At 43.1% G+C, this 12451-nt stretch overlaps 1 protein-coding gene across 1 annotated transcript in view; it reads right to left on the bottom strand.

Moving 5' to 3' along the window:
* Positions 1–418: 418 nt before the first annotated feature.
* The window catches only part of CC2D2B (coiled-coil and C2 domain containing 2B), a 100333-nt gene continuing 88300 nt past the window's right edge, over positions 419–12451 (bottom strand). The window contains exons 33-35 of the mRNA XM_034663036.1: positions 4646–4704; positions 2783–2960; positions 419–763 (exon numbers count right to left, since the gene is read on the bottom strand). Of these exons, the coding sequence (XP_034518927.1) occupies positions 575–763; positions 2783–2960; positions 4646–4704 (426 nt within the window). The 3' untranslated portion in view covers positions 419–574. The remainder of the gene's footprint in view (positions 764–2782; positions 2961–4645; positions 4705–12451) is intronic.

Here is a 12451-nt window from a genome sequence, read left to right as displayed (position 1 = left end):
ATATCAGACAGAGTTTCTTGGGAGACCCTTCCAAATATTTGGAGCTGAAAGAACTTCAGGTCAGTAAGTAACATCCCAAGTGAAAACTTTGAGGAAGCCCCCAGAAGCTGGCCTCAGCCCTCAGCCCAAAGTGGCAGATTTTCCTTTTACTTCACTAGTGTAATAATCTTTTATCTTATGAGAGGCAATGACCTCATGTCTGTACTTGAATTCCTTCCACCTGGAATGGCAACAGAACCATCATCAAATGTGCCAAGCTCACTGTAAGACAGGGTTTTCACTCTTTTTTTTTAAAAGATTTTATTTATTATTTATTTGACAGAGATAGAGACACTGTAGACAGTGACCCAAGGCCACCAGACTGCCCAAAGTGTTCTCCTTGAAGAGGTCTCCATCCTCAAAGGGTCAGGGAGTGAGTCTCCATGGTGCCCAACTCTATAAAGAACCAAGACTTGGGTTCACACTTGGCTGGACTTGAGGATAAGTAGCAAAGTCCTAAGTACCAGAAAAGTCTTCATTGCTCTGGGCGAGGGGCCCATAGCACATTTTTTTTTTCCTTTTCTCTTCTTCCTTTTCACTGATGTCGAGCTAAGGAAGCCAAATAGACCCACACAGATAATATGTTGTTTGGGTACGGGTGAATGTATACAGCTAGAGCAAATTCTGTCTGGGGAAATTCAGAAGAATGAATTCCAGTTCGATACACAGCATCAATAATTGACTGTACATCAGTGTATGGCATCTGGATAGGAAACCCTGTGACCTAGACAAAAGACAGAAGAACATGTAAACCTGTGCTACAATTATGTAGAATGGAAGTCATAAAATAAGTTATTTTATAGGTGCTTATGATGTTCTAGGAATAGTACTAAATGCTCCACATACGTATTTAATCCTCAAACAACCTCACGAAGTGGGTTCTACTATAGCTCCCACTTTCCGCAGAGAGAGGAGCAGAGCCAGAGCTGAGAGCAGAGCCTGCGCACTCAACACTCCACGTACTTGCACTGTTTCTAGACTAGCAAACCGACAATGAAAAGATTACTTTGTCCTACAAATGGGGTATTTAAGTGAGCATTATGGGAGAATTTATTTAACATTGATCCAGTTCATATTCCTTTTTTTTAAAAGATTTTATTTATTTATTTGAGAGAGAGAGAGAGAGAGCACAAGTGGGGTGAGGGTCAGAGGGAGAAGCAGATTCCCTGCTGAGCAGGGAGCCCGATGTAGGGCTCGATCCCAGGAGTCCAGGATCATGACCTGAGCCGAAGGCAGACGGTTAACCGACTGAGCCACCCAGACACTCTTAGTTCATATTTCTTAAGTGACAACCATGTGACAGGATTAAAGGATCATGGTACATGGTCCTACGTAACATTATCTATTTAATAATACACAGGCAACAATCATAAACTTCTTTAAAACCTTAGATTACTTACTTCAGGAGGCTTTTCTTGATCCTTAAATCTGTTCACGTGTCCTTCCCGGGTGGTTGCAATAGGATGCTATCCTCTCCTAACTTACTTAATAAAATATATTGCAATCATATGTTTTCTGGTCTGTCTCCTTAGCCAATAGCCTCTGTGAATGCACAAGATTGTATCTGTCTTGTTTATGGTCATAACCCCAGTGCCTAACACAATGCCTGGCACATAGAATACAAATAATATTTAACATTTGCTAAACATTTGCTGAGTGCTGGGTGCTGTGGTTAATCCTCACCATAACCACAAACCAGATAACTATTTTTATCCCTGTTTATCTTGCTCAATGGGGTGGAAAGTATAGAGAAGTTAGGTAATTTGGTCAAAGCTAGAGAGTGGTTAAATGAGGTTTTGAATCCAAGCCAACAGGATTCAGCTCAAGTTTATGATTGTGTGTTATTAAATAGATAATTTTACAAAGAAATTCAAAGTTTTAAACCTTGGCTTATATGCTTTGTTTATCTGTTTACCCCTAATTCTATTTTTTTTAATGCAAAACAAAACAACTTCCTCCCTATTCATGAATAAATAGCACCTGCAGATACTGCCTCCCCGCCCCAGGCTAAGTACTAAACTCCCAACAAAGTCCTTCCTTTCTTCTCTCAATGGGTTTCACTAGGCGATATCTCCTAGTCTATGGGATGGCAGGGGGAAAGAATCTCACTCTTGGGATGCTGGGGCTTTCAAAAACCTACTGGACCAGTTCATAGGGAAAAGTCAATGAGAGGATGCCCAGAGCTGGAGGTAGACAGGGGGAAAGAAGGAGGACCCTAGCAATATACCAAATGCCTACCATGTTTGGTTATGAACTTGTTGAGTTTGAGATGCCTTTTAATCGTCCAGGATGATGTCACATGCGTTGGTAAATTATAAGAGAGGAGGTCAGGAGAGAAGTCCAGGTTGGGTACATAAATTTGGAGTATTTTGCATATAAAAGATATTAAAGCTTGCCTGGAACCTTGCCCAGAACCAAGGACAGGGAATCTATTCTATCACTACCACTGGAAGTAGTAATTGCAGGTGATTTCCTTTCGGTCATCTCTTTCCAGAGGTTGTGGTTTATATAACATATAACATATGACTAATTCCAAGAAAACTTCATGCAATGTGGTCATGGTAATAGCTGTTCAGTATATTTGAAATTTCTCAGTCTATAAATACATGTGTTTTAATACCATATCATCTATCATCTAGGATCAAGATAAATAGCATTTCAGGGATATTGAAGGTTACTATTACCTAGTAATGAACAACATAGATAAAACAAATGTTATTAATGCACTAAATCATATACATACCCAATAAAATTGTAGTAGTCTTTCAAATTCACTCTCTTCTTTAGGGGAAACAAAGCTTCCAGAGCCAAGTTCTAGTTTAGGAAGGATTTCTCGCAAAATATAAGCACATTGTCGATTCCAACGTGTCGGCTGTTTAGGTCGCCACTCCATCATTTTACATTTCAGAGTCCTTTCAATCCTAACATAAGAATGCAAAGATTAGTTCATGATAAATTACAATTCGTTTAATAAATGTGATAAGAGCTTTGGCGCTTTACTCAAGTATGAGAACGATATTTTTTTGATTTTGAATGAACCAGTCCTCTATGGCTAAGTATTTCTGCCATCATTCACATTACTTAAGTTGGGGAGAAACAGGCTCTTGCTTGGCTTGGGAAAGCAAGAAGCTTCCTGGGGTAGCTAACAATGAGATTTCAAGGACACAGCTCCTTTCCAGTTACCTGTGTAGGCAGCTGCCTACTGGGTGTGATGTGACAACCGTCTACTGTCTGGTCACTGAACTGACATCCGCATTCTCCAGGACCCAACCCTGCCATAAAACATTGTGTTTCCAAGAAACCGCATTCACAAAAGTTCAGATGTCTGGTCTGGGTGATGTTAGCAGGGATGGATTTATTTGATCAGTTAATTCAGCAAGTAGAGTCAGAAGGAAATAGGCATGGACAGTAAGCATGATGATCAGGTTCCCTACTAGAATGTATACTCTGTAGAGGCAGGGATTTGTGCCTGTGTATTCAGCCCCAGAACAGGGCCTGCTGGTAGACTGATCCAGCGACAGTGCAGGTTGGTTGACGGGGCCCACTTGGGAGGCCTCATTCCTGCAGAATCAGTGTGTAATTAAAAAAAAAAAAAAGGCCACTGGGAGTCTCCTCTTGGCTAAGTCTGTAGTGTAATCGAGCAGTTTGGAGTTTGCGGTCTCGGTAGCGGCTAAGCATCAGAAGCGCCACTAGGACTTCATCAACATATTTTACCTCTAGATATCGATTCAACAGGTCTGGTCTGGGACCCTGGCATCTTATTTTTAAATAGTTCTAGAAGTGATTCTGATTTTTAAAAAAACAGAAGCTGGGAATCATTTCTCTACTCCATTTCTTCCCTTTTTTTGTTAAGAATTGGGGGAAAAGGAAGGGAATAAGAGGTGGGAGTTGTGTGCTAGTGAGAGAAGACTAGCAAAATTATGTTTTGTCATGCTTTGTTTTGATCAGTTGGAAGCAGCTTATGTGGCAGCCTCCTCTGTCAGCATGAGTCACTGGAGGCAGGAAGATCAAGAAGCTTCTGACACATTTGGAGTAAGAGTAAGGCTTGATGCAAAGTTTGTGACTGACAAACTTGCTCAACTTGACTGAATAACTCCTTAGGGCACGTGTGTGCGTGTGTGTGTGTGTGTGTGTGTGTGTGTGTGTGTGTGTGAGAGAAGGGGGGAGTGCCGGGGGTGGGGGTAAGACAGTATTGATGTTACCACCCAACTTGGATGTTTTTTCCATACTCCAAGTGGTGGGCCATTTACCTTCATGTCCCTTCAAGAAGTATTAGCTACCACGCTTTTACTACTTTAATGTTAACAGGTGTCTGTGCCAACAACTTCCCAATAGCAGCCCCACAATGTTTCCAGAAGCAACCATTTTTTGACCTAGATGGTCTTTTTAAGGAGTGTTCTGGAATGGCAGAGGGGCTGTTTTTCGATGCACAGACCAAAAGACAGCTGACTCAGTGGAAGAAACTATTATAAACTCCATTTCCTGCTTCTATTGCTGAATGGAATAGGTGTTCTGAGAGACTGGGTTAGAGGACTGAAAGGTGGAAAGAGGACTGAAAGATTCAGGAGAAAACATAGTAACCATAAGATACAAATAAAGGTGATACCTGTTCTTTAGATCTTCTATCATGCTTTTATTAGTCTCACAATAAATTATTTCTTCAGGCTGAAATATGGAGACAATTGAAAGTTAGAAAAGATTCTAGGGAGACCATCTTTACATCAAAGTCACCCCTGGAGTGCTAATTATAACAGGGAGAACCCGAACCACTTTCATGTGGCAAAATCACCCCACTACAGAGGCGCAAAGGTAAAACACAGATCACAGTGCTGCCTTTAATTTTAGTACTACTTTACCAGAGCACGGGATGAGGAAAGGATTTACAAAGTTATTTTTGCTGGGGAAGACAGATCTGCTGCCCACATTCATTTACGCAAGCAAGCATTTGACAGGTTTATCGATGATACCAGGTAATCTTTGGCAGCTGCTTTAGTCTCTTCCACTTATTAACTGGGGTCTTGGTGAAGTTACCACATCTTTAAAAGAGGGACAGTAATAGTATTTACTTCCCTAGCGTCTTGTGAAGATTTTGAAATAAAGTAATACATGCAAAGCCTGGCACATATTGTTCAATAAAATCAGGTATTACTTTTACTACTACTCTGTTAACATGGTTTATCATTTTCCTTCTTTGAGTACCCTTTTCTTTCAGCTCACAGGAGCTGGGTCTTTGTGCGTGTGTGTGTGTGTGTGTGTGTGTGTGTGTGTGTGTGTGTGTGTTCCATTTCAGTCTCCTCTGTCTCCAAGCTGTCGCTCCAGACACTGTGAAAACAGCAGAGAGCAATGCTCTGCCACATTCCCCCATGTTCCCTTCCTTGTCCGGCAGGATTTGCTGCGAAGAGAAAGGACTCGTAAGTCTACCACCCAAACCAGCCCTCCCCGCCCCATCTCACAGGGCTCACGTGCACAAGAAGGAGTGGCTGGGTTTAGACATTTTTACCTTGGACATTCCTGAACTGAGAAATAGAGACAGCTGTAGAGACAGGGACACGAGTGGAAGGAGGGTTGTGCAAAAAGAAGGCAACAGTTCTTAGACCTCTAGGTGCTGGAATATCTCAGGAGTGATTGAGAAGATGCAGTCTGTCACGTGGTGATCTAAGCCAGTGGTTCTTGAAGTGTGCCCCCGGCCCCCACCAGCAACCTCATACCTGGGAACCTGTTAAGAGATACAGCTTCTCAGTCCCCACATGGGACTGAGTCAGAAACTCCGAGGGCAAGGCCAAGCACTCCGTGTTTCATTCAGCAAGCCCTCCAAGGTTCTGGTGCCCGCCATGGATAGATGTGAGAACAGTCCCAGGCATAGGTAGTTTCCCCACACCAGATGGGAGGCACTGGAGAAAGGGAACCGAGAGCTCCAGCGTCACGTTGCAGGGCCACCAGCTATCCCAGATAGGACAGGTAAACCGAATGCCTTTATTGCTGTCACCAGCCACTGTCCAACCCTCCAACACCTCCACTCCCTTCCCCCGCCCCCTCTCTCCAGAAAGTAACTCCTGTGCATTAGTGAGGCCACCTTCAGACCTGAAAAAGAGGCTTGCTTTATGTTAACTCAGTAAGTTTATGAGGTATTAGTCCACTTTCCTTTTTTGGCAAAGGCCCCTTTCTTTCAGGAAATTCATATCTTTTAAAACTTCAAGAGGATTTCCCTGTTAACTTCATCTCTGAGTACCACGTGCTCATCTTACACGCTCAAATTTGTGTTCGCAATTGTGATAAAGTGTTCACTATAGATTGCAGTTTATTTTGGGATGTGTGTGGCAAGACAGAAGATTGAGGGCCATTAACCACAGGAAACAAATCAGTAGAGATGCAAGTCAAATGCAATTCTGAATTTTCTATTTATAGATCAACTTGACAAAAGATTTCATTTTTTTTATTATGTTAGTCACCATACAGTGCATCCCTAGTTTTCGATGTAAAGTTCCATGATTCATTACTTGCGTATATCACCCAGTGCACCATGCAATATGTGCCCTCCTTACTACCCATCACCAGCCTATCCCATTCCCTCACCCACCTCCCCTCTGAAGCCCTCAGTTTGTTTCCCAGAGTCCACAGTCTCTCATGGTTCATTCCCCCTTTCTTCTTCCCCTTCTTCTCCTACCAATCTTCCTACTTCTTATGTTCCATAAACCAGTTATGGAAATCATTTCTACACTCAGGCAGAGTGGCGTTTAAAAACTACGATTGTGATCATGGCAGACTTGTCTTAGCGCTGTTGACTTCTGACTGTCCTGAGGACAAAGGGCCATGTCCTTAGCAGGACTCTGCTCACCCCTGAGCTTGTCTTGCTTCCTCCCTGGCAACAGCCAAGCTGGCCTTGCAGCTGCTCCACAGATCCCTCCAAGCCCCGCACGTCTTCATGCCTGCTGTGCCCTCTCTCTGCTGCGCGGTTCTCCATCCTGATTTTCCTCTTGGCCAGCTCCTGCTCACCTTCCTCACTTTGTCAGTCATCCCCTTTTCCCAGGAAGCCCCAACAACTGTCCTTCTCCTCAGGTCCTCCTCCTGTGTGCTCCCAAAGCACACTCATTTCTTCTGTAATCACATTTACCACTCTGTCCTGCAGGGCTTGCTTTCCTTCTCTTTGCTCCTTGAGAACACAAGCCCCGGGAATACTGAGACATGTCTCTTCCTTGTGGTACCCATGCCTGACATAGCACTGGCTCAGAGCAAGCATGCAAAAAACAGTCACTAAACGCCTAATAGAATGATTAATGGTAAACAAAAAATCTCATCTCTAAATACACCGTTCTCCTCCCTAGGAGGCAGCGTCAGTCACAACTTTGGGAGGGGAAGAGCAAGGCATGGCCTGTGGATGCTGAAAGTGTTTGCTCAAGAGAGATAAGCACATTTCCCCTTCTTTAAAATGACTTTACAAACAGGAAATATTTTAAAAATATATATGCTTGCATCACGTGGAGAATGTTTAGAAGAATGCACAAGTTACTACTAAGAGTAGTTATTTCTTAGACAGTGGGAAAAAGACATTGAAGAGGAGGGACATTCTTTATACAGTTTGGTACTGTTTGATCCCTTCCCTGCAACCACCATGCATTCTTTTTGGTGTTGTCAAATGCCTCAAATACACAGACAAGCGTTAAGAGTAATATAATGGAGGGGAGTTAAGAGGGTGGAGGAGTAGGGGACCCCTTTTTCAGCCTGTCCCCTGAGTCGAGCTGGATAGGTAACAGACCAGCCTGAACATCCACGGAATCAGCCTGAGACGCAGGAAGATACATCTGGATCTCTACAAATGAACATCTCCAGCGCTGGGTATTGAGGTACGAAGTGGGGAGCCGTGAAACCAGGCACAGATATCAGAAGACAAACAGAAGGATGAGGGAGCCGCTGCGTTCGGGCACCGGGAAGCGGTAGCCAACTGCACGGGGAGCGGGCGGACTCGCGGACCGGCACCCGCGAGAGCGCAGACTGAGACTGTGAGCTGGGGAACGGGCGCCACCAGACTGAAATGGAGCTCCGGTGCGCTCACTGGAACCAGACTGGAGACCAGGAGCTCCGGGAGTGCACGGGGGTGACGGGCGGCTGGCGGCTGGCGGTGTTAGAAACACAAAGGACAGAGACGTGCCGGCCCTGGAAGTGAGGGCTGGGACACCGGGTGTGGGGCGCACATCCCGGGATGCTGCAGGGTTGAGCAGCACCAACAGTAACAGAGTTAAAGTGGCCAGAACATCAGTGGAGAATGGTCCGCTATCCCTCTGTTCTGAGACAGAGGCTGAGATTTGGCCGCTGCTGCTCTGACTCTCAGAAGAGGCACAGCAAACCGCCAGGAAAAGCCGCCAGAGAACAAACGCCTGGAAATACCGGCTCACAGCATGCCCATCCCCATCCNTCCCCCCTTGCAGGGGACACGGAGACTCTACCCAAACAGGGTTGCCTGAGTATCGGTGCGGCAGGCCCCTCCCCCAGAAGGCAGGCTGAAAAATCAATTAGCCCACAACCCTAAGATCCCTATAAAACAAGGGCCCACAGCCTGGGTCCCGGTCCATAATTTGGGCTCTGGACAACCCCACAACCTCTCCTCATCAGAATGACAAGAAGGAGAAATCCCCCCCAGCAAAGAAAAGACAATGAGTCTGTGGCCTCTGCCACAGAACTAATGGATATGGATATAACCAAATTATCAGAAATGGAATTCAGAGTAACAATGGTCAAGATGATGTGTAGACTTGAAAAAAGTATTAACGAAAATGTTAATGAGAATATAGAATCTCTAAGGGCGGAAATGAGAGCGAATCTGGCAGAAATTAAAAATTCTATGAGCCAAATGCAGTCAAAACTAGAGGCTCTGACGGCCAGGGTCACCGAGGCAGAGGAACGCGTTAGCGAATTGGAGGATGGGTTAGTAGAAGAAAAAACGAAAATAGAAGCTGGTCTTAAAAAAATCCACGCCCACGAATGTAGATTACGGGAGATTACTGACTCTATGAAACGATCCAATGTCAGAATCATCGGCATCCCTGAAGGGGTGGAGAAAAACAGAGGTCTAGAAGAGATATTTGAACAAATTGTAGCTGAAAACTTCCCTAATCTAGCAAGGGAAACAAGCATTCGTGTCCAAGAGGCAGAGAGGACCCCATCCAAGCTCAACCAGGACAAACCTACGCCACGGCATGTCATAGTGCAATTCGCAAATATTAGATCCAAGGATACAGTATTGAAAGCGGCCAGGGCAAAGAAATTTCTCACGTACCAAGGCAAAGGTATCAGGATTACGTCAGACCTGTCTACAGAGACCTGGAATGAGAGAAAGGCTTGGGGGGGCATTTTTAAAGCTCTTTCAGAGAAAAACATGCAGCCAAGGATCCTTTATCCAGCAAAGCTGTCATTCAGAATTGATGGAGAAATAAAGACGTTCCAAAATCGCCAATCATTAACCAATTTCGTAACCACGAAACCAGCCCTACAGGAGATATTAAGGGGGGCTCTATAAAGGTAAAAAGGCCCCAAGAGTGATACAGAGCAGCAAGTCACAACCGATACAAAGACTTTAAAGAGAAATGGCATCATTAAAATCATATCTGTCAATAATCTCTATCAATCTAAATGGCTTAAACTCTCCCATAAAACGCCACAGGGTTGCAGATTGGATAAAAAGACATGACCCATCCATTTGCTGTCTACAAGAGACTCATTTTGAACCCAAAGATGCATTCAGACTTAGAGTAAGGGGATGGAGTACCATCTTCCACGCAAATGGACCTCAAAAGAAAGCTGGAGTAGCAATTCTCATATCAGATAGACTGGATTTTAAACTAGAGGCCATAGAGAGAGATACAGAAGGGCACTATATTATTCTTAAAGGAAGTATTCAACAAGTGGATATGACAATTATTAATATATATGCCCCCAACAGGGGAGCAGCAAGATACACAAGCCAACTCTTAACCAAAATAAAGAGACATATAGATAAGAACACAGTAATAGTAGGGGACCTCAACACCCCACTATCAGAAATAGACAGAACACCCTGGCAAAAACTAAGCAAAGAATCAAAGGCTTTGAATGCCATACTCGACGAGTTGGACCTCATAGATATATATAGAACACTACACCCCAGAACCAAAGAATACTCATTCTATTCAAATGCCCATGGAACATTCTCAAGAATAGATCATGCTCTGGGACACAAAACAGGTCTCAGCCAATACCAAAAGATTGAAATTATCCCCTGCATATTCTCAGACCACAACGCTCTGAAATTGGAACTCAACCACAAGGAAAAACCTGGAAGAAACTCAAACACTTGGAGGCTAAGAACCATCCTGCTCAAGAATGACTCGATAAACCAGGAAATCAAAAAACAAATTAAACAATTTATGGAGACCAACGAGAATGAATACACAACGGTCCAAAACCTATGGGATACTGCAAAGGCAGTCCTAAGGGGGAAATACATAGCCATCCAAGCCTCACTCAAAAGAATAGAAAAATCTAAAATGCAGTTTCTATATTCTCACCTCAAGAAACTGGAACAGCAACAGAGGGACAGGCCTAACCCACTGACAAGGAAGGAGTTGACCAAGATTAGAGCAGAAATCAATGAATTAGAAACCAGAAGCACAGTAGAGCAGATCAACAGGACTAGAAGCTGGTTCTTTGAGAGAATCCATAAAATTGATAGACCACTGGCAAAACTTGTCCAAAAACAAAGAGAAAGGACTGAGATTATTAAAATTATGACTGAAAAGGGAGAGGTCACGACCAGCACCATTGAAATTGCAAGGATTATTAGAAACTTTTATCAACAGCTATATGCCAAAAAACTAAACAATCTGGAAGAGATGGAGGCCTTCCTGGAAACCTATAAACTACCAAGACTGAAACAGGAAGAAATAGATTTCTTAAATAGGCCAATTAACTATGAAGAAATTGAGTCAGTGATAAACAACCTTCCAAATAATAAAACTCCAGGCCCAGACGGTTTTCCTGGGGAATTCTACCAAACATTCAAAGAAGAAATAATACCTATTCTCCTAAAGCTATTTCAAAAAATAGAAACAGAAGGAAAGCTACCAAACTCATTCTATGAGGCTAATATTACCTTGATCCCCAAACCAGGCAAAGACCCCCTCAAAAAGGAGAATTACAGACCGATTTCTCTAATGAATATGGATGCCAAAATCCTCAACAAGATCCTTGCTAATAGAATCCAACAGTACATTAAAAGGATTATCCATCATGACCAAGTGGGATTCATACCTGGGATGCAAGCATGGTTCAACACTCGCAAATCAATCAATGTGATACATCATATCAACAAGAAAAGACTCAAGAACCATATGATCCTCTCAATTGATGCAGAAAAAGCATTTGACAAAATACAGCATCCTTTCCTGATTAAAACCCTTCAGAGTGTAGGAATAGAGGGTACATTTCTCAATCTCATAAAAGCCATCTATGAAAAGCCTACTGCAAGCATTATTCTCAATGGGGAAAAGCTGGAAGCCTTTCCCTTAAGATCAGGAACACGACAAGGATGCCCACTCTCGCCACTATTATTCAACATAGTACTAGAAGTCCTTGCAACAGCAATCAGAAGACAAAAAGGGATCAAAGGTATCCAAATCGGCAAAGAAGAAGTCAAACTGTCTCTCTTTGCAGATGACATGATACTCTATATGGAAAACCCAAAGGAATCCACTCCCAAACTATTAGAAGTTATAGAACAATTCAGTAAGGTGGCAGGATACAAAATCAATGCCCAGAAATCAGTTGCATTTCTATACACGAATAACGAGACTGAAGAAAGAGAAATTAGGGAATCCATCCCATTTACAATAACACCAAAAACCATACGTTACCTTGGAATTAACTTAACCAGAGACGTAAAGGACCTATATCCTAGAAACTATAGATCACTTTTGAAAGATATTGAGGAAGACATAAAAAGATGGAAAAATATTCCATGCTCATGGATTGGAAGAATTAACATAGTTAAAATGTCCATACTACCCAGAGCAATCTACACTTTCAATGCTATCCCGATCAAAATACCGAGGACATTTTTCAAAGAACTGGAACAAATAGTCCTTAAATTTGTATGGAACCAGAAAAGGCCCCGAATCTCCAAGGAACTGTTGAAAAGGAAAAACAAAGCTGGGGGCATCACAATGCCGGATTTCGAGCTGTACTACAAAGCTGTGATCACAAAGACAGCATGGTACTGGCACAAAAACAGACACATCGACCAATGGAACAGAATAGAGAACCCAGAAATGGACCCTCGGCTCTTTGGGCAACTAATCTTTGATAAAGCAGGAAAAAACATCCGGTGGAAAAAAGACAGTCTCTTCAATAAATGGTGCTGGGAAAATTGGACAGCTACATGCAA

The sequence above is a fragment of the Ailuropoda melanoleuca genome, chromosome 6, assembly GCF_002007445.2.
Source record: "Ailuropoda melanoleuca isolate Jingjing chromosome 6, ASM200744v2, whole genome shotgun sequence".
Lineage (NCBI taxonomy): Eukaryota > Metazoa > Chordata > Mammalia > Carnivora > Ursidae > Ailuropoda > Ailuropoda melanoleuca.
This window is presented reverse-complemented; position numbering and strand designations above follow the sequence as displayed.